This window comes from Polypterus senegalus, chromosome 9 (assembly GCF_016835505.1).
Source record: "Polypterus senegalus isolate Bchr_013 chromosome 9, ASM1683550v1, whole genome shotgun sequence".
Classification (NCBI taxonomy): domain Eukaryota; kingdom Metazoa; phylum Chordata; class Cladistia; order Polypteriformes; family Polypteridae; genus Polypterus; species Polypterus senegalus.
The window spans coordinates 57,683,885-57,711,534 of NC_053162.1; the positions used below are offsets into that span (position 1 = coordinate 57,683,885).

Consider the following 27,650-nt stretch of genomic DNA (forward strand, 5'->3'; position numbering starts at 1 on the left):
GACTGGATGGCTTGACATGTGGACTATGCGACACAAGTAATGTGAGATTTTTTCAGAAACATTTTTATTTTGCTTGCCGTGCTTCATCTTTGTCACCTTAGACGCCCATTCTATAAGAAAGTTTGGCATAAAACTTTTTCTAGGTCATTATTACAAACTATATGGGGTAAGTAACATATACAATTATGGAAACCTTTATAATATTGACATGTAGTAAAACTGAAAAAACAAGCAATATTAAAAAGCAACAAACACACTTTACATATGTATATTATTAGTTCCATCTTCCTCCTCAATACGTTTAAAAAATAAAATTATTTAAGCAGCACATGATGAAATAACTGTGAGAAATGTGGCAACGTTCTTCATTATTTTAGCCACATCCTTATGTGATATTGTATCTTTAATGGTGCCCACTACTTCAGCACTATTTGTAAGGTACAATGTTGGCAGCCTAGACCACCACCAGTGATTAGGCATAGGGTGTGGACGGCTAACACAGTCTGCGTTAATTTAATGTTTGATTGACATGCTTTTGGGTTTTTTTTTTTAAAGAAAATACTTAACTTTCCATTTAACAATTTATCATTCCCACCTAATGCATTCCTAGGATAAGGAGGGGCAAAGATTATTTTTGTAACATCTAGTACAAGGTATACATTTTTTTCAAGATATAGTCTATATGTCTAAAATTAGAATGGAAATACTATTTTCAGTGCAATTGATTACACCAATCAGACACATTATTAAAGTCACTAGTAGGTGAAGTGAATAGTAATGAGATCTTGACGTTAATATGTTGGAAGCGGGAAAAATGGGTGAGTCTAAGGACCTGAGTGACTTTGACAAGGTGCAAATTGCAATGACTGAATAACCTGTTCAGAGCATCTCCAAAATCACAGGACTTGTAGGGTGTTCCTGGTATGCAGCAGTTAGTACCTACCACAAGTGCTCCAAGGAAGGACAACCTTTGTAGTGGCAACAGGATGTGTGCCCAAGACTCATTAATGCACGTGGAGACGGAAGGCTAGCCCATCTGGTCCAAACCCACAGAAATTGCTGAAAACCTTAATGATGGCTATGAGAGAAACAAGCATAGTGCAACGCAGTGTGCTGCATATAGGACTGCATAGTAGCAGACCAGTCAGAGTGCCCATGCTGACCCTGGTCAATGACCAGAAGCACCCACAATAGGTGTGTGAACATCAGGACTGGACCATGGTACAATGGAAGAAGGTGGCCTGGTTTGATGAATCATATTTCCTATTAGATCATTTGAGTAGCTGTGAGCGTGTGTATTATTTATGTGGGGAAGAGATCCCAGCAGGATGCACTATGGGAAGAATGCAAGCTGGCAGAGGTAGTGTGATCCCCTAGGCAATGTTTAGCTGGAAAATCTTGGCATTCATGTGGACGTTAACTTGGCAAGTACCACCTACCTAAAGATTGCTGCAGACAACGTACTGTACACCCCTTCATGGCAATGGTATTCTCTGATGCCAGGATAATGCACCCTGCCATACTGTAAAACTTGTTCAGGAATGGTTTGAGGAACATGACGAACAGTTCAAGCTGTTGACTTAGCCTCCAAATTTGGCAACTCTCATTCAGACTGAGCATCTACAGGATGTATTGGGAAAAACACATCCAATCCATGGAAACTCTACCTTGCAACTTACAGGAGTCTAAGGATCTGCTGCTAACATCTTGGTGCCGGATACCACAGGACACGTTCAGAGGTCTTGTGGAGTCCATGACTTGATGGGTCAGAGCTGTTTTGGTGGCACGGAGGGGATCCACATAATATTAGACAGGTGCTTTTAAGGTTGTGGCTGATCGGTGTATATATGGTCAATCAGATTTAGTCAACTTTTTTATATGGGTCACCCAAAAGCTTTATATATTTTTAAAGTAAACTGGCTGTATCTGGAAAAAGTATGAATGAAAATTAGTAATAAAATTTGATTGAGGGCATCTAAAGATTAGCTCACTTTTACACCCTGTGGCATGGCTGGCATTAGAATCTGTTCTCCTTGTACTGTAGCCTCTATTACAACAATTTCGGAAATCCATTATACTGCCTATAGAGTGAGATGAAAACTGAATTGACGGGTATACTGATAAATGTTTGCAGTTATTACCCAATAATAAGAAACAGAAAACATGCGCAAAAAGTTCAAATATATTAGGAAAAACCATAACAAAATGAAAGAAAGATGCACTCCTCATTTATTTGTAGCTGCTAAAAAGAGAGAGAGAATGCATTTAGTGCCTTGATGAATTGTAACAGAGCTTAAGTATGTCGGTGCTACATGAAAAATTTCCTGGATGGCTTCAATTGAATTAGCTTGTTGAATTTAAATGAACTGCATTTTGACATACGCCTTCATCTTTTTTTTTCAGTGTTTTCTGTAGCAGCATTAGAGAACTTAAAAGAATGGAGAATGTAAGTCGATCCCCCTGGATATCTCACACTACATCTACCATCCAAGGGCTTGGCACTATCCATGCATATAATATAAAGGAGGAATATATTGAACAGTAAGATTTTTAGATGTTCTTTTCTTGGCATAATTAACAAAGAATTATGCAGGCATGCTTTGTATTGCATGACTGGCAGATTTAAGAGAGCTAAAATGGTTTAATACAATTAAAACAATGATTGCAATAACCAAAATATCAGGGCTTGTCCTAATGGCTGATGAAGAGTATTCACCGGTATGATGATTGCTATCAGGTAGAAGAAACCCACCCTGCACAAGAAGAGCACCTCTATATTTCACTATTGGCTAGGGACATGTCCTGGGATTCAATAGGCTAGATGCCAGTTCTCCAGGACCACCCAATTAGGGTAAGAGACTGCCCCTTCCAAAAAGGTCCTCCTGATACCACAAAGGGCTACTGCAAGTGAACATATATGGAACTTTATTGGGTATTTCTGAGCCTGAGAGGGACTTTAAATGTTGCTTATTGAAATGAGCTAAGTGACAATAGGTGATGGGCTTGTGGCAGAGATTTACTGGTAAGGAGGCAGAGATTCCAGAGATGGAATGTGAGAAGATGAGACCTAAGATCATTGACATCTATAATTGTGTATGAAGGGAGTAAAATAAGAAGCCTTAAAATGAAGTCAAACGTTGGCCTAGACAGGATTGGGGTGAGGGAGGAGGGGGATTATATAGGTCCATGTTTAGGGTTATTTATTACTACATTGTGTGTTTATTCCTTCACTGTTCACTTTGATTACAAAAAAAAAACTTTCTGTGATACCTCAAACCATTTTTGTACAGTTAAGAAAAATGTTTGAAATTTTATACAAAATATTTGTAGCAAATACTAGAATGAGTGATCTGTGGCTGGAAATGGGGAGACCCTTGATATTTAAATTGCAAAAATGTGTAATGCAAGTTGACATCTCAAAACTGACTTTGACCATTAGTGCCCTAGTAATTCCTGCCCAAACACAAGATAAGTGATTATATTATTTTTCAGCTACAACTTTAAGAATAACAAAAAAGAAAACACAAAACTTGATGAGGAATGTAAATTAGAAACAGGCAAAGAAACTGTACTCAAAACTAGTGAACTCCTGCAAATGCATTAAATGGATTTAGCTTAAGTCCAATTATTACCTACAAATACAGGAGCCGAAAGATGATAGTGGCTATTGTAAATACAAAACTTTTGCATCACCTGTTACAATTTACAACGATTTATGTCAGTAGAATTCTTCTCAAACTCTACAGAATATATGCAGACATGGATAGTAGTTACCCACAGCCCAGTCTTATATATTCATGCAAAGACAATGAGTTTGTCCATTTTTTTGTCGCTTTTGTGGAATTAAGCAATTCATAGATATGTGTGATGTGGTCTGGATGGAAATCACCACTTGAAAATCATGGTCCCCACGTTTAAGAGTTATGGAGAGCAGGTGTTCTAGGTCAGGGGTTGCCAACTCCGGTCCTGGAGGACTACCATGGCTGCAGGAATTCATTCTGAACCTTTTTTTTAAATGAGTGCCCAGTTTATGCTGCTAAATAACTACTTGTGAATTCATTTTAATTGAATTGCTTTTTTAAGATTTGTACTTCTGAATTTCTTAATCGTTCTTCTGAATTACTTCATTTCTTTCCTTAAATGGCACCCAAACAGAAATGAAACATGAAGTGAATAAGCCAATAGAAGACCAACTGTCAGGGACTCAAAATTCAACCAATTTCACTCCAACCAGCTGAAAAGAGTGTAACACCAAAGCTCCTTCACATTGATCTCTTTACATTATATTTTAATAATTGTAATTTGATATCAACAAACTTATGTAACACCAAAGATAAATTCAGCTTTATACTGTTTTAAAGGTAGTTGTTTAGAGGATGGTGCACTTGTGGTTTAGTCACTGGGCAGTATTTACAAGACATTGTTCAGTGTTTGCCCAGTAAATTCTTGCTTATCTGCTATAATAAAAGTGCAATTAGTTTCCTGACACACAGCAATCTATTCAAGAGAGTACTGTAGTGCATAAGCGACATGTGAGGTTGAGTAATAACAAGTCTGTGATGTTCTTGGATGTCTGGGGCTGCACGCGCACTACACTGAATATATCAACGTGTGTCTAACTCAACACCAAGAGGTGTGGGGGGAGTCGTTGAACCCCATCTGTGATGGGGACTGTTTCCATGAACGAGGATTTCTCAGTATGTGATAAGCTTGCACTGATTAATCCCTGCACTTTGTACACACCGCCTGAACTACTACTAATTGGCAGTTTGGTGAGGTCCTCGGATCTGCCCTGCTGTCATCGCTCACAGCCTCCAGTGGACAGGCAAGAAGATTACTGAACCTGACTGTAGAAGGAATAAAAGTCGTAACGAGGTTTCCATAGGTGAACCTGTGGAAGGATCATTACTGAACCTCTAGGGTGAAAGCAGATGGTCAGCACGTCTCACTCTACCGTGCTTCCCTGGTTCACCGACAAAAGCGCGATAGACATATGAGCCCCAACAAAACCGCGACAGACAAATGAGTGCTGACCAACCCGCTAATTGGTTTTCGACAAATGCACGCCGACAAAATCACCACGACAAAATCGTGAGAGAGGCCAAGAGAGTGGGACGCGTATGTGCGCATTATGTACACATTATGTGCTAGGTTATAACTGTTATAACTGCTGATGGCATGCCGCGAACAAATAACTCAAGTCAAGGGTTGGCATAACGCGTCGTATACAAAGCGGAATTACCAGCAGTCAGGCAGCCAGCAAGTCTAAATACGCTCAACTGTCAAGACGTCTTGCTGCAATTCTTCCTACATATGCAGGGCGTGACTTTAAGGATTATCTGCGTGCCGTGCTGATGGCATAATATTGACTTCTAAAATAAACATTATTATATATGCTTTAAACTAGTAATTCATATTTAATGAAACTTTTGCGATTTTGTCGGCAAGATTTTGTCGGCGCAATTTTGATACCGCTTTTTAATCGGCGCTATTTTGTCGGCGCTCATATGTCTATAAATGTTGGGTCACAGCTTCTCCAAACCCAGCTTCAGGAACCTAACCAAATTTTTCCCATTGAATAATTGCTTTAGTATCCGTAGATTCTGTATGTGCAAGGTTGATCAAGAACGTAAACCCTGTGGATAACAAGAATTTTCATTTTCAGACACAGTTGCAAAGAACAAAGATGAGTTAGAATACCCAAATGGCACAACAACTCACGCACCACTAATGTAAACTACTATAGATGAAGATGATGGTGATGGTGATGGTGGCTTCCACAATTGGAGAGAATGGGTTGTCTTTGCTTGTTAGCTGAACTAGTGGATGCTTGTGGATAGAATCAGGTTGACCAGAAACTGGATCTCTCCATTTTCATATTACTGCTACAGTATTTATGATATCTCAGACTGCACACCCGATTTATTTGAAGGTGACATTTTGGCTTTGTGAACATATAGTTATTTACATATGCTAACCCTCTCCATGGTGTAACAGTTGAAAGAAATGCTTGATTATGTTAATTAAAAAAAGAGGGTACATATCACTTCATAAATAGTATTTCATCAGTAAAAAGTGACAAAATCATAATATTTTGACAAAATAAATGTGTTAACTTAGATAAGTCAACTTTGATAAGCAATACAATGAACTCATACTGGATTAGCCACTTCATACATTACAATTATAGAGGCAGGTCAAAAAAGTGGCACATTAAAAAAAGTCATGAAGTGTTTTTATTGTTTGTGTTTTAGATTTAAAAGACTGAGTGACATCAATGCTGCTCAGTTTATGTACTTTCACTGTGGGACCAGATGGCTATCATTTCGGCTGGACTTTCTTTCAACACTCATCACTCTCTTGGTCTCCTTGTTTGCCGTTTTCGCTCCCGACGATATTCCCAGCTCCTTGAAGTCTCTTGCTCTGTCCTACACAATTCAGGTAAGGCTCCTAAGTTGTAAGGATCTTTCATTCAGAAGGACCATGCAGCTTGACAAAATATGACAACTTCATTAAAGGACAACTAACAAGACTACAAGATAATGAATTCAAAATTCTTAAGCAAGGAAGAAACAATAGAAAAATAACTAAGGGCAGAATTAAAGCAAGGAATCACAAGTAGCATGATCTCATTTTGAGGGCTATCCACACTGCTGGACCTTTTAAATTCTGTTCACGGCAAAGCGGGTTAGGAAATGACTGACTCAAAGGTGAGCTAGTTTATGTCTAACAATGTCCTGGTAAATGTTAAAGTGACATGTTAAACACAGTTTTGATTGAGGAGCAGCTCAAGTCTGCCAGATATTGGCTGCTTAAAAATTGGTAATAATGCTGAATTTGTTATTCTTCAATGACTGCAGTTTTATTTAGAAAGAGATGGTGAAAAATGTCTAAAATTGTTTAAAGAATGATCAAATAATTCAAAATAAAGGTAGCAAAGCAGTTATAATCAGGATAATGTTTCAAAGGAAACATGAATTTTTAATAATTCATTATCATTAAGTGCTACAAAATAAAAAAAAGAAATATGCATGAGTTTAAGCCTTAATGGGCACACCATGTTCAGGATTTATCTTATTATTTTAAGAATGAATATTACAGTCTGTAAAGCAATTTATTATCGTTACACATTGGGCAAACACCTTCAGCCAAGGTGACTTGTAACATCCCAGCTCATTGCAGTTGTTTACCTCGGTGCTGTATAGTTTTATTATCGGAGCAATGGGAGGGAGGATAAGCGACTTGCTCAGGGTCACAGAGTGAGTCAGCAACCTGGTAGAGTAAAGTTCAGGCCTGAAGGCTCTGCACCGTAAGTGAGTATGCTGTCATGAAAAAAACATAAGGTTAAAATGTTCAAACATCCAAAAACATCATGCGTTGTTTGCTATACTGTGTAGGAAATTATTAAAGATGAAAAATGTACATAAAGTCAGAGCATACAGTGCATCCAGAAAGCATTCACAGTGCATCACTTTTTCCACATTTTGTTATGTTACAGCCTTATTCCAAAATGGATTAAATTCATTTTTTTCCTCAGAATTCTACACACAACACCCCATAATCACAATGTGAAAAAAGTTTACTTGAGATTTTAGCAAATGTATTAAAAATAAAAAAAACTGAGAAAGCACATGTACATAAGTATTCACAGCCTTTGCCATGAAGCTCAAAATTGAGCTCAGGTGCATCCTTTTTTCCCTGATCATCCTTCAGATGTTTCTGCAGCTTAATTGGAGTCCACCTGTGGTAAATTCAGTTGATTGGACATGATTTGGAAAGACACACACCTGTCTATATAAGGTCCCACAGTTGACAGTTCATGTCAGAACGCAAACCAAACATGAAGTCAAAGGAATTGTCTGTAGACCTTCGAGACAGGATTGTCTCGAGGCACAAATCTGGGGAAGGTTAGAGAAAAATTTCTGCTGCTTTGAAGGTCCCAATGAGCACAGTGGCCTCCATCATCCATAAGTGGAAGAAGTTCGAAACCACCAGGACTCTTCCTAGAGCTGGCCAGCCATCTAAACTAAGCGATCAGGGGAGAAGGGCCTTCGTCAGGGAGGTGACCAAGAACCCAATGGTCACTCTGTCAGAGCTCCAGAGGTCCTCTGTGGAGAGAGGAGAACCTTCCAGAAGGACAACCATCTCTGCAGCAATCCACCAATCAGGCCTGTATGGTAGAGTGACCAGACGGAAGCCACTCCTTAGTAAAAGGCACATGGCAGCCTGCCTGGAGTTTGCCAAAAGGCACCTGAAGGACTCTCAGACCATGAGAAACAAAATTCTCTGGTCTGATGAGACAAAGATTGTACTCTTTGGTGTGAATGCCAGGCGTCACGTTTGGAGGAAACCAGGCACCGCTCACCACCAGGCCAATACCACCCCTACAGTGAAGTATGGTGATGGCAGCATCATGCCGTAGGGATGTTTTTCAGCGGCAGGAACTGGGAGACTAGTCAGGATAAAGGATAAGATGACTGCAGCAATGTACAGAGACATCCTGGATGAAAACCTGCTCCAGAGCGCTCTTGACCTCAGACTGGGGCGACGGTTCATCTTTCAGCAGGACAACGACCCTAAGCACACAGCCAAAATATCAAAGGAGTGGCTTCAGGACAACTCTGTGAATGTCCTTGAGTGGCCCAGCCAGAGCCCAGAATCTGATCGAACATCTCTGGAGAGATCTTAAAATGGCTGTGCACCGACGCTTCCCATCCAACCTAATGGAGCTTGAGAGGTGCTGCAAAGAGGAATGGGCGAAACTGGCCAAGGATAGGTGTGCCAAGCTTGTGGCATCATATTCAAAAAGACTTGTGGCTGTAACTGATGCCAAAGGTGCATCAACAAAGTATTGAGCAAAGGCTGTGAATACTTATGTACATGTAATTTCTCAGTTTTTTTATTTTTAATAAATTTGCGAAAACCTCAAGTAAACTTTTTTCATGTTGTCATTATGGGGTGTTGTGTGTAGAATTCTGAGGAAAAAAATGAATTTAATTAATTTTGGAATAAGGCTGTAACATAACAAAATGTGGAAAAAGTGATGCGCTGTGAATACTTTCCAGATTTACTGTATATTTAGTGATGTTTGAGGGTCTTAGAACAGTTTTTAAAGAATTTAGTTTTCTTTCCAGTGATAAAGAGCAGAGACTCTTAGTGAAGCTACCATAGAACAAATTTTACTGTAATAAAGTATACGTCTGAATGTAGAAGTGAGCTCAAAAGTGGCGGCTTTAAACCATAACCACAGCATACTTTCAAAAGGAAGGTAGAATAGCTTAAAATACATTTACATTTACTGATTTGGCTGATGCCTTTATCCAAGGCGACTTACAACATTTATGATACAATTGGTTACATTTCTTTTGGTTTTCCAGTTGGAGCACAGGCTGTTCAAGTGACTTGCTTCGGGTCACACAGTTTCTGTAGTGGGATTTGAATCCACGACCTCAGGATTTGAATTTGAAAGCCTTCAACACTAATAAAAGCTTGTCACTCATGGACCGATTTATAACTATTGACAATCAGATCTGCTGCTGGCTTTTATACTAAAACCATTGGCTGTGATGTTATGGACATTTCAACATTCTTCTTGTACTGTATGTTGTCTGTGGTTCTTTTTACCATATTTATTATAAAATCAGAAATACGTGGACATGTAAATGTGAAATGTAAAATAACTAAGTAAAAGTACAGTTTACATTTTAATACCTTGTATTGGTACTGTATGTAAATTGCTTTTCTTTAGTTGCAAGGCAACCTTTTTAATAAGCTTATGTATTAAAAACTATATTTATTAAAAAGAAGAAAGACCAATATGAAATGTTAAATTAGCAATGGCGGCTATAGTAGAGAAGATTTTCAAATTAAACATTTTTAAATAATGTGCATTCTGATTTTACTGTGCATGAAACACTAAACCTTTTTGGATGGTTTCTCCCAGACATCACTGCATTTATGAATATGTAATGCCCCAAAGATTCAGCACTTTTTGAATCCCTCTTAAATAATGAAAATACAGAAGAAGTCAGGTATTTGCACAGTAACTTTCCATTGAAAAGATGACTATAGTGTGAAGGTATTGACATACGCTGTGTTAAGAATGAGACTTTGAGTGGTCACCAGGCTGGCACTACAGCTGTTTAATGCTCAGATGTCATTCTAATGTGCTTTGGAGTGGCTGTAAAAATTTTACAACCTCACAACCTAAGAGTCATTTTATAAATACATCTAAAACATATAAAATATACATTTGGATGTTTGCACCTCTGCAATTGTTTTAAATTTTAAATGATAAGCAATTCATTTTAACAACTTAAGACTTGTGATAAAAGATGCAAGAGTACTTGATAGTGAGCAATAATTCGACCAGTAATTTATGAATGCAAAAGAGTACTTACTGCATATAAATGATAATTCTAATAGAGTGGATTAGTGAAAACAACTGCCACATTAAAATAAAAAAACATATACAGTATATACTAACCAAAGGACTCAGCATTGCGTAGGCATAAATAAATGGAAATAAACTGTCTTTTGGTAATTTAACATGGCTAAAAATAACCTACATGTACACCATGTAATCTTAATTTTAAATTGGATTAAACATAACGCACATGAAAATATTGTGAAAATCAGTGCAGCAATTTTGTGATTTTATTCTGCAAGTTTGAGTTTAGAGAGAAGGTGAGACAGGCACTGGGTGGTAGTGAAGAATTACCAGACAGTTGGGAAACTACAGCAGATGTAGTAAGGGTAACAGCAAGAAGGGTGCTTGGCGTGGCATCTGGACAGAGGAAGGAGGAAAAGGAAACCTGGTGGTGGAATGGGGAAATACAGGAGAGTATGCAGAGGAAGAGGATGGCAAAGAAGAAGTGGGATAGTCAGAGAAATGCAGAAAGTAGACAAGAGTACAATGAGATAAGGCGCAAGGTGAAGAGAGAGGTGGTCAAAGGCTAAAGAAAAGGCGTATGATGAGTTGTATGAGAGGTTGGACACTAAGGAGGGAGAAAAGGACTGTACCAATTGGCTAGACAGAGGGACCGAGCTGGGAAAGATGTGCAGCAGGTTTGGGTAATAAAGGATAAAGATGGAAACGTACTCATTAGAGAGAAGAGTGTGTTAAGCAGATGGAAAGAGTACTTTGAAAGATTTATGAATGTAGAAAAGAGAGAGAGAATTGTTTAATTTAATCTTGGAAAGTGAGAGGATGCCTGAGATGTGGAGAAGAAGTGTACTGGTGCCGATATTTAAGAATAAGGGGGATGTGCAGGACTGTAGTAACTACTGGGGAATAAAATTGATGAGCCACAGCATGAAGTTATGGGAAAGAGTAGTGGAAGCTAGGTTACGAAGTGAGGTGATGATTAGTGAGCAGCAGTATGGTTTCATGCCAAGAAAGAGCACCACAGATGCAATGTTTGCTCTGAGGATGTTGATGGAGAAGTTTAGAGAAGGCCAGAAGGAGTTGCATTGCGTCTTTGTGGACTAGGACAAAGCATATGACAGGGTGCCTCGAAAGGAGTTGTGGTATAGTATGAGGAATGGCAGAGAAGTATGTAAGAGTTGTATGGGATATGTACAAGGGAAGTGTGACTGTGGCGAGGTCTGCAGTAGGAGTGACAGATGCATTCAAGGTGGAGGTGGGATTACATCTGAGCCCTTTCTTATTAGAAATGATGATGGACAGGTTGACAGATGAGATTAGACAGGAGTCCACAAGGACTATGATGTTTGCTGATGACATTGTGATCTGTAGCATGAGTAGGGAGCAGGTTGAGGAGGCCCTGGAGAGGTGGAGATATGCTCTAGAGAGGAGAGGAATGAAGGTCTATAGGAACAAGACAGAATACATCTGTGTAAATGAGAGGGAATTCAGTGGAATGGTAGAGCTAGCGAAGGTGGATGAGCTTAAATACTTGGGATCAACAGTACAGAGTAATGGTGATTGTGAAAGAGAGGTGATAAAGAGAGTGCAAGCAGGGTGTAATGGGTGGAGAAGAGTGTCAGGAGTGATCTGTGACAGACGGATATCAGCAAGAGTGAAAGGGAAGGTCTACAGGACGGTGGTGAGACCAGCTATGTTATATGGGTTGGAGACAGTGGCACTGACCAGAAAGCAGAAAACAGAGCTGGAGGTAGCAGAGTTAAAGATGTTAAGATATGCATTGGGTGTGACAAGGATGGACAGGATTAGAAATGAGTACATCAGAGGGTCCAAGAGAAGGTTTATGGATGTGGTGAGAGAGGACATGCAGGTGATGGGTGTAACAGAACAAGATGCAGAGAATGGAAAGTTATGGAAGAAGATGATTCGCTGTGACGACCCTTAACGGGAGCAGCTGAAAGAAGAAGATTTATATAATTATATATAATACTAGCCACAGTACCTGTCAAAGATGGGTAATAGAATGATTTAGTAATATTTGCTATCTCTTGCCCTATGTGTACTTTCAGCGCCTTTCCCATATTCCTGTCTTCACCAGTGCTTCTTCTGTTGAGCGTGTCCCTGCTTCTCAGACTCTGTCATTATTAATAAGACACATTTCACGCCTCCTGTCCAGTTTTATACTTTCCTTTCTCTGAGCGTGTGCTTTTATTCCTCCTCATTCAGTCACATCAACAAAGCCAACTGGCCCATTACACCAATGCTAAACTGTCCAATCAGATTGCTCTTAAGGACTGACTGGACACACAGACCTTCGTGTTTCATTATACAGTACATTACACTATTCATCATCATCACCACCAGTTTAATTGCCTTTTTCTGGGTTTCCCCAGGTCAGCCAGCTGCCCACCATTAATTTTTTTTTTCCTTCATGCTGTGTGGGCAGGGGCATCCTTTGCAGGGAGACTCATTCTGTTCATATATCTGACACACCTACATTTATCTTTAGGATAGAGCGTCTCGTGTCGGACTGTATGACCCGAGTGCTGGTAAGATGGTGCTGTGTTAAATGTTTTTTTAAATGATTCTAGTTCTGTATAAACAAGCTACCTCATGCATATTAGGTTATGTCTTATGAAACTGCTAATAATTAACACAGGAATAGTGTCAGTAAATGTCTCTGGAGTCACTGCTGTGCCAGGAAGTTAGAATAAGTGAAATATTGAAGCATGTGTTATTGCATTTGGAAAATACAATAGCAACAATAAAGAAGTAAGATCAATGAAATATAAAAAGAACAGGAAAAAAAAGTAGAGCATACAGAAGCGTGCTCCATAAACAACAAACTCAGTTACTCATCCAAGTACAGTAAGGGCTTGACCAGCTGATGCTCATTTACATGAAAACATGTAAAATACTTCACAGGTTGCCAGACAAATTGTTTTCAGATCTTTAACTGACAGGTTTAATGCAATAAACAGATGGGTTGTAGTTGAAATTCCAATTTTGTTTCCCATTTCCTTGATTATGAAAGTTAACCATTTACAGATTTGACTATAAAATAAATTTGCATAGCTTGATGTTTTCTAGGAAATATGTGTTCTTTAAGTCAAGTGTTTATCAGTAAAAAGTGTGCAGTGCTTTTCTCAAATTCATGGTAAAATTGTCCTTTTTCAATTGTTTAAGGGAGTTTAAAACATATAAAAATTAAATGAGGTCAGGACAGGGTATCTTAGAGGGACTTTTAATGTCATGAAGCAGTTAGGGAGGCATTGTATGCTAGTCTTTTCGAATGATCTCTAAAACACAAGTGAGAAATCCCTTACTTCCAAAAATTAGGGTAGCTTTAGTCCACCTTGAAAACAAGTGCTCACCACCCATCTGTCTATTTCCTGAATGAATATATGGAGGAAAACTAATCCTGAAAGCATCAGACGTAACATAGAAAGCAGAACACATACATATAAAAGCGTATACCGTCTGTCAGTCTGAACTTACCACTTCACTCAATAGCACAATTCCTAACTGGATATAAGAATACATGTTCACACTTCCTAGGTAGTAACTGGGCTTACCTGGGTACTAAAATGGCTGCCTAAGACATCTTTGGCTCATATTGATTACTACTAGCATTTTAAATCATCGAGAATGTAGCAGTTCTACTAAAATCTCCAACAACTCCTAGCAGCCCCGGTAATATTGCCCCGGCTCTTTAAAAAGGAGTCAAAAAGATGCCAAATGGAAGGCGATCATCTGTCTATATTTGCTTCCACGCTTCACACACTATTTGATTACAACTACCACCACAACCACCATGGATTACAGTTTCTGTCCGGATGCATGTGCTTGTCCTGTGCCTGCTTCTCCGTCTGATTTCATCTTGGTTGGATATGTCTTCGTCTGGAGAGAGCTTCCAATCACACCAAATCTTCATACAACAACTGGAACCTGGTAGGACAAAACTGGACATTTCATTCAGAGGGCTGTTCACTGGGGGTTTTGTCCATATACCATCGTCATCATCATCATCATCATCTGCACCTGCTGTACTGGACTGTGGTTGGACTATCTTCATTGGATCTCTTTAGCAGTGTCTCTGTGTGTGAGTTCATGTGTGCCGCATCAAGGCTGAGTGTATTCCTGCAGTCCCCATAATAAACTTAACAAATCACCGTCTTCAGATGGTGTGAATCTCAGCCTCCTCACGGGTACTACAACGCATATTCACATTGTTTATTTTGGACATTAATTATTTACTTTCCATGATCTGCATGTTTTAATTCGTCACAGTTAGAAAATTAGAAAATATTTGAACACCTTTGACCAGAACCATCCAACAGAGCAAAGCTTGCCGATCCTACTCATGTAATTTCTCCAAATGCTTCACATTTCACCACACTACTTTGCATTTATTCCATTTGTCTTTGACTCAGTGTTTGACTTTGTAACATTTATGCAAAATGTATACTTAACAAGTTTCCATCTGTGTTCTTGCTGAAAAAGATATTTTAAAAACTTCTGTCATAAAATCCCTAACCAATGTTTGCTTTAGATGAAAAGATCCGGCTCCTTCTCTCTCTTTCCTCATTCCACAGTGTGTTTATACCTTCTTGCAAAAAAACAGAACAGAGAGCCACACCTGCTATTTAATGCATTTTACAATGAAAATCATCGCAAAAAAAACATAATCGTAATAGTAACTGCACTTTGCATTCTCAATATAGCGCATATAACTGAATAATTCTAAATTGGTTTATTTCATGGATTAAAGTATACCAAACAACACATCAAACCTAGTAAAGTCAAAAAAGACCAGACTTGTCAACAAAAGCAGAAATCTAAGAAAACAAGGCTCATGTGAGGGTGGAACAGCTTGCTGTATTTACCTACTGTACAGTGTCAAAGAGCAGGGGGCCAATATCCTTGTCTTGCAAAGCAGCTGAGTAAGCTTTCTAACAGCTGAAAGTTCATAAATATCCACGGCATGTTAATCACTTTAAAGAAATAATATTAATGTATGTTCTCCAGTTGTAAATAGTGCCTTAGTTTATTGACATTACCATCTAATGGCCAAATAATGGCATAATCCATGCAGACAATATTCCCTTCCACCATAAGCTGTAAACTTGTCCTGCCACATCCCTCAATTTATTTAGTCTCTCCATTTTTTAGCACTGCGGTGAGCTGCCGCCCTGCCCGGTGTTTGTTTCCTGCCTTGCACCCAGTGTTGGCTGGGATTGGCCCCAGCAGACCCCCGTGACCCTGTACTTAGGATATAGTGGGTTGGATAATGGATGGATGGATTTTGTAGCATTTATTAGGCAGTATAAAGGCTGACGTAAATGACAAGGAATGAAAGTCAAGAGTGTTAACTAAAAGAAGTATAAAGCATTATGGAACTAGCTGTGCTACCCATCTAAGATGGGTTTACTGTAAATATAAGTAATCAATGTAGACCTCAGCATTAAGGTTTGTAGTGCATCCTGCATAGTCTCTCTTACAGTATACTGTATGCAATGTGGAATGAGATTTGTAAAAGCAGTGCTAATATTTGTCATTCACTGTTTATTGGAATGATAGATGCAACACATTTTACTGCTAAACATATCTGTGATGCTCCATCTTTTGGAATGAAAGAGCCATGCAACTGGATGGACACACTGACAGACACACAGACACATTCTTTTGTTAAGGTGGAGTGTTGGAGAAAGGGCTAAGTAAATGCCAAAGGATAAACACAATACCTCCAGGAAGTAAACTAGGAAAAGACACATACTGTACACGATGAAATGATATCTGCAATTTTTATGAGCCTGCTGCTGCCCTAAACAGATGGCAGTCTGAAGGTTTTATCTCCAGTTATGTTAAAGGAGTTAATTTTTTTAGTCTAATGAAAAAAGGAAAGGAAAAACAAGCCTATTTTTAAAAAGCAGTAGAAGATTACCCATATTGTCCCCTAAATTAAATGTGGCATTTACAGCCAGTTGTCATGAACTGGGGAGTCCCAGAAGCATAAAGGTTCCATATGCACTATCAAGATTACCCTCAAGGAATGTCAAACCCCAACTAGATACTAGAAGGGGGTAGAAAAATGTTATACAAATAAAAAGATTTCTTTTTAACAAAATGGCTGTGTAAGCACAAAGCTCTGAAGAGAACCAAAGAATTGCCTGAAAGGAAAGGTAAATCACAGTAACTAAAGTGCCAATACAAAATCCAAAAATCCTTGTTAAAACAGAGCAGAGGTTCAAAGGTCAGTAAGCACAGTGCCAAGACAGAATCCAAAAATGCTGTTGAAAAACAGAGCACAAGGTCAAAAATCTGGTAAGGCACAGTAGATAGATAGATAGATAGATAGATAGATAGATAGATAGATAGATAGATAGATACTTTATTAATCCCAAGGGCAAAATTCACATAATCCAGCAGCAGTATACTGATACAAAGAAACAATATTAAATTAAATAGTAATAAAAATGAAAAAAATTTAAATAAAATGAATGTTAGCATTTACTCCCCCGGGTGGAATTGAAGAGTCGCATAGTGTGGGGGAGGAACGATCTCCTCAGTCTGTCAGTGGAACAGGACAGTGACAAAAGTCTGTCACTGAAGCTGCTCCTCTGTCTGGAGATGACACTGTTAAGTGGATGCAGTGGATTCTTCATGAGTGACAGGAGACAGGAGAAACACTCCACTCCCTAGCGCATTCACAATGAACCACCAGGAACTATGGAAGGTCCTCCCATAAATAGGCTGGAGGGCTGTCCCTGGCAGTAAATGGCATAACCCTAACCCTTGTGGAACCACCCATGGGACATAATCTAGGCCATTCCCCTTTACTAACACACACATTGAAAAACGTACATAACTAGTCATCCCCTGCAGCTCCGCCCACGTAGTAATGAATTAAGTAATAAACTAAAAGGGGACGGCACGGTGGCACAGTGGGTAGCGCTGCTGCCTCGCAGTTAGGAGACCCGGGTTCACTTCTTGGCAATCGCGGCACTAAAATGCATAGAATACAGAAAAGAAACTCCGAGCTGAAGTCTGCATATCCTTTTTTGATACTGAGGGAGGTTGTATCTGTGCAGTGAGTTTTCCTGTGGAGAAAGCAAAGTAATGTGAAGAATGGTGTGTTTTGGTGTGTCTTCATTTCGAAAATATGCAGTATGTCACTTTTTTTAAAAATGTAGTGTGATGCTCTACAGTGATGTTCATGGGAGGCATTCATAGAATAGATTTTTCTGCTGTGAAACGGATTAGCAGTGTCCCATGACTGCAGAAAAGAACACTGGAAATGTGAACGAGGCTTTAGGAAGCAATATACTACCAAAAAAACTTTTAAACCTTCAACTATTTTTAATGAGCTCTGCATATCATAATTGCTAAATCGACTATTAAATGAGGTTTAGTGTCAGCTTCATGAAACTGTAGTTTGCCTTTTTCGCTAATCACTGTTAGTGAGCAACCTCTGATATCTAGCGTTAATAAATGATCAACTTGTTATAGCATTGCACGTGAAGTAGCTTTGATGTTATTGCTTCAGCGTTCCAAAAAGGGTTCAGTAGCTAAGATGATGGAAATAAACAAAACGCAGAGATACGAAGAGCGAGCAGCCATGTAAAGTCATATTGGCTTTCATAAATTTGGACACAGAGTAGCAGCCTGGAATAAACTACTGCATTCAATCTTCTCCCAAACCTCCAGTAAAATAGTTTTTTTTATTTGACATATCAGCAAATGTGTTTTTCCCATTCTTGGTTAAAGTTTTATTAATAATTGTCTCGTTTTTTTTTTAGCTTACTGGGATGTTGCAGTTTGTGGTGAGAATTGGAACAGAATTAGAAGCCAAATTTACCTCTGTTGAAAGAATAATTGAATACATTGAGGTAAGCTGATTTTATTTTTTTCTTAAGTTTGGTGTGCATTACTTCAACAACCAACAGTCTGTTTCGGTCCACCATTAAGTGTGAGGGTTGGAGAGAACCTAATCTTGTATTTAAAAAGAAAAAAAGAGAAGTAATGCCCAGCTTCATCTAGGGCAGGGGTTCTTAACCTCAGGACCCCTATGGAGTCAGTGGATGGGTTTCAGGGGGTCTGTGAGGGTCAGATAAAAATGAACATTTGTATTCACTATACAGCCTGGTACTGTTGATTTAGAGTAGATGTAGTAGTAATGGTAGTAGAAAATGTAATAGTAGTAGATCTATTTTAATTTGCACAAGAGGATTGTATTTTATAATTATAATGAGTAGCAATTACTTTTTGCATAAAAAGGGAGTGTTTTTTTTAGATTGTGTACTTTAAACTTTAATAATACTTTGTGTAAGTCATATATGTGTGAGACAATCAAATCTCGATAAATAAAGTACATTATATTCATTGCATGCAAAGTTGTGTTTATGTGAATATTTCACATTTTTTATCAAAAAACTCAAAAAAGGTTAAGAATCATTGATCTAGGGCATATGCAGCCAGCCCTAGACAAGGCCCCAGACATTGTAAAGGCCCCTCATTTGCCTTTTTGTCCTCTCAGCAGTGAATCCTACAAGGCTCTGGTATTAAGCATAGCATGAAATGTTGTTCTGCATATTGTGCTTGTGTTTTCATTGAATTAATTAGCTTCATAGAAATGTAAGAGTGCCCCTGTGTCTCCTTGCACCCAATCCTTCTGATAACTGACTACTCAACAAATAATGAATTAACCAATGACCAAAGAGTAACTTCTGGGATGTCATCTGCCAGTATGCCCGACCAATAATACTTCAAAATTTAAATCAAGAGAAGAATAAGCATAAGAAGACTCAAAATGTCAAATAAAAATCTTTAAAATAAATCCTGCATTAAACAATTCACCTTCTAAAAAGTCATATTCTGATGTACAATAAATAATTCAATGGCTGGTTAGGTTAACTTAGCCACTGAACTGGCTTTTAAGCACCAAACTGCTGCCTTCCGTCGCCCCACCATCTTCCTCTCTGATTCAGTGGCCATACCACCACCGTGTTACTCAAGTCTTTGATTCGCAACACCTCTTATCTCCATTAATTGTGAGGGTCTGACAGGGAATGGCCTCCACCCTTTGATTACATTTATACTCACCCTTTCAGGATCACCAGATCAGTGCTCAGAGCCATGCCTGACTCCATTCTTTGGACACTTTCCTTTGCAATACGCAGCACAATCCCATCTGTCTAAAATGGGGTCCTTTGCTGCAACATCTCAAACACTTTTAAATTAGTATTTAAATATCATTTTCTTTTTCTGATTTTTCTCATATTATTTTTTCAGTTGCATTTCAAATTGGAAACAAATAGCTTAGTTATTCAAGTGTATTTGTTGTCAACAAACGAGGATATTGCGTACACTTAAAAAACTATTTTCATTTAGCTGCTGTGCTTTCCTTGTGTTTTGAGCTTTACTCTAAAGTATGGGGTGTCAGTTGTGAAAGAGCTCACTGCTAGAAGTCATGTTTTTTTGTCATTCTCTATTTTTATGTACTCTTCTGCCATTTTCTCTCTAGGGATGCTCATCTGAAGCACCAATGAAAATTAAAGATGCCAATATTCCAAACAACTGGCCAAATCAGGGATCTATTACATTTAAAGACTATAAAATGAAGTACAGAGGGAACACCCCAGTGGTTCTAAATGGATTAAACATCAGAATTTCACCAAAGGATAAAGTTGGCATTGTGGGCCGAACTGGATCTGGTAAGTGCCTACCGTGTTATTCGGTGGAAGTGTTATTCAAATATTATATCCAGTATGTGTTCAATTTGAGATTCTGTCTTCTTTGTTGTTTATGAGCTTAAAGATAGCTTGTGCAGTATAAAAGGAAGACTAATTTAATGGCTTTTGCCTCAGGAAAGTCATCCCTTGGAGTAGCCCTGTTTCGACTAGTTGAGCCATGTGGTGGAACCATTGTCATTGATGATATTGACATCTGCAAAATAGGATTGGAAGACTTGCGGAGTAGGCTATCCATTATCCCTCAGGACCCTGTATTGTTCATTGGTACCATAAGGTGATTATTGCATTCTAACATATATGACGTATGGTGGTCAAAGTGTAAGAAATGTATTTTTATACAGAACAATCAAAGCCAACATAATGGAGCTAGCAGGATGAAGCCTCACCTTGAATTCGAAGAAAACAGAATTTAATAATGATGAAGTCTGCCTACTCCTGCCAGCCTTTGTCTGTGCCTGAATGCTTAATTTAAATGATATCCATGATATCTCACAAATGTGCTAGAGGTGTTGTTGAGGTTTGAGAGCGAATGCTCTTCATCCTCTTTGCAAATTAATTTCAAAACATAGTAACCATCTATTCACACATTCAGATACCCAAAGTCTGACTTAGCTGGTCCATACACTGGAGTGTGCGGCATTCACATTACTTATGTATAGGCATCTGTTCTCCAACAACAACAGCAACATTTATTTATATAGCACATTTTCATACAAATTATGTAGCTCAAAGTGCTTTACATAATAAAGGAAGAGAAAAAAGACCAAATAAAAAAGAAAAACTGTGTGAATTGTTTTAAGCAGTTTTGGAGATGGTTATCCTTTCATTAATGATCTTGACTAAAAACGTGAATTAAGCAAAAAAAAAATGTTGATAGCACAAAAAAAACTTTTCACATTGCATATTCTAAATCTATTCTAATATTTTCTTCATTGTGTTCATGAACCGCAGAAGGCAGCAACATTTTGTTTTGCTCCAAGATCAGTAACCTCTGCCTTCCTCCCATATCTTTACTTATTATCATTATCAGATACTTATGAGACCAAACATTTTGTGCCAATAGAGAAAGTCGATGTACTTACCTTAAATGAAGAGAGTGGAGGCACACCACCATGAGATGGGATTCAAAATGTGGCCTGGTGACTATCTGCATGGGTCTTTCTCTGAGTAGCCTCGTTTTCCTTTCTCATCTCAAAGACATGCATGCTAAGTTGATCGTATTGCTGAATTAACATGATTTCAGAAAATCATGCTATGGAATTGACTCCATCCAGGGTTGTTTCTTGTCTTTTCCTGAGAGAAAATGAATAAATAAAAGAAATTAGGGTGTGATTACAGGCTTCAAAGGTTTAACGTTGACTATAAATGAAAGCTTTTTTTAACATTTTCAGTTTCATTAAATAATTACGTTACTTTATCATTATCTAATTCAATCCTTCAATTAGATGTAGTGATTTTTTTTTTGCATTAATATTAGTTAAAAACTTTGTAACAATAAGTCAATTAGGTCATCTTGCTTCCTTGCTGTTAGACATTGATCCTTCAGATTATTCTGACTTGAACGCCTACATTTGCTAATGTGAGAATACTTTGCTTCTGAAATGGATTCTTGACAAAGGTTGCTGTACCTCCGTCATTGAACTGTGAGAATAACTTCAGGCATTTTTGTATAATAAACAGAAGCATTTCATAAAAACATAACTGAAGAAGTTGACAATAACATACAACCAGAAATGCGGTTTCAGACATTGAATGTTTCAGTTAGGTCATAGTCATATTTGCAGAGAGTGGTCAAAGGCACAATTCAACCAAACAGAGATCTTTTGGAGATGTTTTACAGATCCTTTGGTCATAATATTGAATTTTATGACACTATTAACATTTGTTCATGGCACCAAAATCATAAAGTGCTTTCAGCTGCCTATATGACGATGGAGGATGTAATAACGTACTGTATGAGACATCCTTCTAGAATCAATAAGCTATCATTGTCAGTGTGTGATTGAGTGACAGAACAGTTGTTGAACATCTGTATCCAAGCTTAGAGCTGTTGATTTGTGTTGCTCTGCAGCCAGTCATTCTAAAGGTGCAGTTATGCAGCAAGTCACTGATATTAATTGGAAATATTATCACACATTTTTTACAATACGGTCACTGGTCCAAAAATAAGAATCTCACAATAAATGAAGAATAGCATATAAACTATAAATTTAAGGCCAAGGTGCAAAAGATAAATTTAATTTAGGGCAATCTCAGCTCATCTGTGAAGAACTTGTTTTCATATTTAACATTACAATTAAAACTGTTGCTACTGTATATGCAGTAAGTTCTTAAAGTAATAGGATTAGTTTAAATAATAAGATTAGTCAATGTCCCCAAAGGAATACAATATTGCTCAATTTTAAAATGATATAACTCGTCAAAATTTTGGAGAATAATACAATTTATGTCTAATGTGTATGAGGTTTTATAGACTTTTACATTTACCTACACTAGTCAATATTTCAGTAAAAACACTACACACTTAGTATTAAATATTTTACAAGATCACAAACCCTGTAAGAACATTCGGCAGTGCTTCTAGCTAATGAACTATTTATTGCTGTGCATTTCTGTTTAGGTACAATCTGGATCCTTTTAACAAATACAGTGACGAAGAAATTTGGCAAGCCCTTGAAAGAACATACATGAAGCAGTCGGTAAGTAAAACACAAAGCTAATTAACATATTAATTAGGGACATGTAAATTATTTTAATTAAGGGAATCTGCAGTCAGTGCGTATCCCTGTTGGTTTAGAACTGCTGCTTATTAAATCAAATGACAAGTAAAAGTAGGACTGTTAAGCTATCTTTCATAATATATCATTCACAGTAATTTTAACCATGTTTCTACTTTATAGATTATATTTGGTATCTGGTATTTTTTTTTGTATACCTTTTTCATGATAGATTTTTTTTCTGGGTTATTATTTACAACTACTTCCCATTGCGTTGTGACAAAGTGAATCTTACAGCCGCGTCACAGAATGTGCGTCCTCGGCTTGACTGAGCTGCCTGCTCGCTGTGTGAGTGGAGTGTTCACGTTGCCCCTGCATCTCCCTCAGTTTTCAACCCAGAGCCTAAAAGTGTTTGTGTGAGACTAATTGGTGATTGGCCCCATGTGGGTGCAAATTTGTTTTTTATGTAAATGAATTCCCAATGGATTGCGATGTTCAGTTATTTCAGTTTTGCACTTCCACTGCTTAAAGATTCCATTGTTCAGTTTTTCATTGCCTCAGCATGATGTCTAAGATGTATGTTGAAATCTATTTTCCTTCCATTGTTAATGCTGTATCATTTGCATTTTCTTAATCTTTCTTCTATCATATACCTTACTACAAGTTTAGATTTGTCTTTTGTGTCATATTTATAGTAACACTTTGAATTTTATTGCTTTCTTCAGTTTTAGACATATTTCTTCTCTTGTTTTTTATCCTTATTACGTTTTCCCTTTTTAATATCTCATCTATCAATTATACTGAAATAACTTATTCCAGTTCTTCATCAAGGTAAGTCAGAGTCTACTCAGCAAAATCAAGTACACTGCCAAAAATAATCCTGCTGCCAGTCCATCACAAGGCAAACACACACACCCATAATACCTCACACTAGCCAAGTAAAAGTTAATCAGACAAATTGGCATGTACTGTATCTAAAATGTGGAAAAATAAGCCACAACAGCCACAACCCCTACTTGAGCCTGAAGAAAATCTGCCTAAATGTCCTAAATTGTGAGGCAACAGCTTTATCCACCGTGCTACTACAGTCCATTCATTTCTTTATGAAAGAATGACACTTTTCAGGTTCGAAAATGAGGCTAAGCACAGTTCCTCAGTAGTCCTTTTATTTTTTTTATCGATTTTACATCTCTGTAAATCTCAGAGTTGCAACATAAATTGAAAGTGATAGATAGATAGATAGATAGATAGATAGATAGATAGATAGATAGATAGATAGATAGATAGATAGATAGATAGATAGATAGATAGATAGATAGATGCCTTAACTGCAAATGGGTTTTAAATTGATCGAGATGATCACAGGTTTGAGTCCACAACAGAACTGAATACAACAGGAAAAGATGGCGGCTCAAGGACCGGAAGTGACGTCATCACTTGCACCGGGACCTGGCGAGATTTACCGTGGATGTTCTGCAGAAGATTAAGAAAGAGACTCTGGTCTGGCATGGTAGTACTATTCTTAAGGCCTTTCAGATGCCCCCCGATCGAATGTGTGTGACAATACAGAAGGTCCAGATCTAATTAGACAAATCCAGATCGCCTGGATGACTTTGATTTATGCAGGGACGATTCCAGTTCGGTGCGAAGACGATTCTTCATGTTGTCAGTTCACACACTTCTTAATGGTCCGGGATTTTTAGTTTGATTTTCTATGTAATATAATTAATAAGTTATAGCATAATGAAAGTTGCATAATTAGATCTGGACCACCCGATAGATAGATAGATAGATAGATAGATAGATAGATAGATAGATAGATAGATAGATAGATAGATAGATAGATAGATAGATAGATAGATAGATAGATAGATAGGCAGAGCCCACCATAACCATATCGTTACCCAGGCCCTTACTTCAGAAATTCAAAATACCAGAAAAATACTCCACAGTAAGACTCCTCACTGTAGTTCCACCAAGTAAGATCAATAGTTGCCTTCTATAAGATTATTACATGGTGCTTCACATATTAATCAAGGAAACATTACAGTTACATTTTATGTTTGTTTTATGCAGTGCTTTTCATATGAGATAATATCAAATGGTACCTGACAAGAAAAAATCCATTTGATAATGAGACCATTTAAACAGAGTTATGAATAGGAACAGATATCCAACCCTTTAAGATTTCTAAACCTTTAATGCATTGAAATTTTTGTACTCATGTATGTTTGGGACTGACAACTGGTCCTTAATGGCTGGGCTCAGAATGAATGATGCAGCAGTAAACTATCCTCCCAGAAGTGTTGTCTGGTCTCGCCCTTAAATGGATCCAAATTATCTACAGCACTGGGGGGTCTTGTTGTTTATTAATGGGCTTCCGAAGCTTCCTTCTTTTTGATTCCTTGGAATGAATGGCATTGGCTATCCTCTTCAATATGGGAGGAACATTGCAAATGTCTTCCTGGGTCTCCAGGACTTGTCACCCCAGCATGTTTCCCTGAAGGCACACCCTACAATAACATGGGCTGCTGCAGCCTTGTAGTCTTTTGTCTTCTCCATCTGCCGTGTAGTCTGGCAGTCATTTTTGCTATTTAAGAGATTATGGCTAGGAAATGTTATTAACCTTTTCTACTTTAGTTTTTGCCTGTGCTAACACTTTTCAAACGCTATTGCAATGGGTGAAATATATCAGCTTTCATTGAATTAAAAAAGGTTATTTTTGGATATGGTTTATGAGGAGGAGTCAATGAGTTAATAAAGACATAAGGAAAGACACATTTTGGGTACGTTCACATTCTGAGGCTGAAGTGATTCAAATCCGATTTTTTGCCTTAATGTGACACAAATCAGGACTGTGTAGACACAGAAATCTAATCTTTTCAAATCAGATTTAGATCACTTTCATATGCTATCCTAGACTGGATACGCATCCAACTTGTAGCCACGTGACATGAATGAGAGCAGTCAGATTGGAATTCATGTGGTTTTAGTTTTTTTGGCATCATCAGACAGCACTGCAAAACAACAATGGAGAAGAGCTAGAGAGCAGAGTCACGGTCCCATCATTGCTGGCTCCTTTCTCGTACCCACACTTGTCTTGGAGCAGCAGTGCCAGCAGAAACTGTAAAAATAGCAAAAGCTGGCCGTTTGGATTTTGGCAGTATGGTCGACAAACTTTCCCATCCTTCAGTGCAAAACTCTACTAACACGTTCATCTTGTCAGTTTTAATATCACGAGTCGTCTCACAAATGTGACATTTTTTTATTCTTGGTGCCGTTCACATTTCAGTTTGATACAGGTCACTTGTACTTATGAAAATGAACCGTCAAGATCGGTAAATCCAATCTAAGCAAAAACTTGGAATTGTGCAATGAGGTTTGTAATGTGAATGTAGCCTTCCTGAAAAGGACGATTGGCTTTAAAAAAATGAACCTTTTATGTACAGTAATGTGATATAAGAACTGTTTTTTTTAGACAGTATAAGTGGTCAACACATAATGATGGGTTTGTGAATTAGTGTGTTGCACTGTGGTTATGCACCATAGGCTATATTCAGTCTGTTTTTATTGAATGCAACTAAAACTTCTTAACTAAGTTAAACAAGAGACAATGATAACAAAAAGCTTTTCTGAGTTGGTGACCTATTATTTTTTTTTAAGATCTTAAAGTTACCTGAGAGGCTCCAAGCAGTTGTGGTGGAAAATGGAGAGAATTTCTCAGTGGGTGAAAGGCAGTTACTGTGCATGGCCCGAGCACTCCTAAGAAATTCCAAGGTAAAGTATTTCTATAAATGTTAGAGTCTTTACAAGAAAAGGTGCAATAAATGGTAAAAAAACTTCAGGGTAAGAGCTGCACGACGCACTGGGGATTAACGCAGACCTACTGTACCTGGAGTGCTGAGATCTGCTTTTCACTCATTTCTTCTGATGCCCTTTACAATCTGTGCACTTTCGCAGAACTCGGCTCATTTCTTTTCCAGCCAAAAGCATAATTGGCCACATTGAATAAAAAAGCCTCATGCATCATTTTAAAGAGGTAAGTTCAAGTTAAAATGTACACCAGGTTGGCTTTTAATACAATTTTAAAATACTGTAACGTTGTAAAAGATGTACTGTAGAGGATGGTGTTGTGAAATATGCGAGCACTTTCTCTATTTGGCACATGGCTGGGAAATGTCATGAGTTTGCAGTTGTGCGTTTTGAAGATCGTAAATAACGAGGAGTGAATTTAAATGGTGTAGTAACTCTTTTACTGGACTCATAAAAACTATTATGCAAGACCAATAATCATAAAACATCACTAACCTCTGATAGTAGTGTTCTTTTGACCACCAAAAACTATAGAATAAGGACAAAAGCGTACTCTTCCATTCATACACACTGCTTCATTGCTAGTTGTTATACAGTACATTTAAGAAGGACACACTGCTGTTTTGTTCTACTTGAGCTCAACTTTATTACATTTCCTATACCCAGACATTTTACAGCAGTGCGCTGTTTAAAGACTCCACTCATAATTCTAATTGATCTGCCTTGATGTCCACCTTATCTAACCCGGACCCTACAGATTTGGACAAACCCAGCAACAGCTGTTGAGATTTCAGTTTGGAAACGTTGAGGTCGTCTGTCGAATGTTTTTGGTTTTACGTTGTAAGGAATTCTCATTCGTACACAGAATTTTTCTCAGTTTGTGCTGATTGCTTTTTACCAGAAACCAGTCAGGTTCCTTAGCTCTTATCATTGGATGGTCAGGAAGCATGTGGGCAATTTCTGAGGAAGGTGATCTTCTGC

At 38.0% G+C, this 27,650-nt stretch overlaps 1 protein-coding gene across 2 annotated transcripts in view; it reads left to right on the top strand.

Moving 5' to 3' along the window:
* abcc12 (ATP-binding cassette, sub-family C (CFTR/MRP), member 12) overlaps positions 1–27,650 on the top strand; it is a 136,896-nt gene that overhangs the window by 86,809 nt on the left and 22,437 nt on the right. For both annotated transcript variants that reach the window (XM_039763118.1, XM_039763119.1), the window contains 7 exons: positions 2,404–2,541; positions 6,255–6,441; positions 18,187–18,276; positions 19,911–20,100; positions 20,254–20,413; positions 22,760–22,838; positions 26,520–26,633. In XM_039763118.1, coding sequence (XP_039619052.1) covers positions 2,404–2,541; positions 6,255–6,441; positions 18,187–18,276; positions 19,911–20,100; positions 20,254–20,413; positions 22,760–22,838; positions 26,520–26,633 — 958 coding nt within the window. The remainder of the gene's footprint in view (positions 1–2,403; positions 2,542–6,254; positions 6,442–18,186; positions 18,277–19,910; positions 20,101–20,253; positions 20,414–22,759; positions 22,839–26,519; positions 26,634–27,650) is intronic.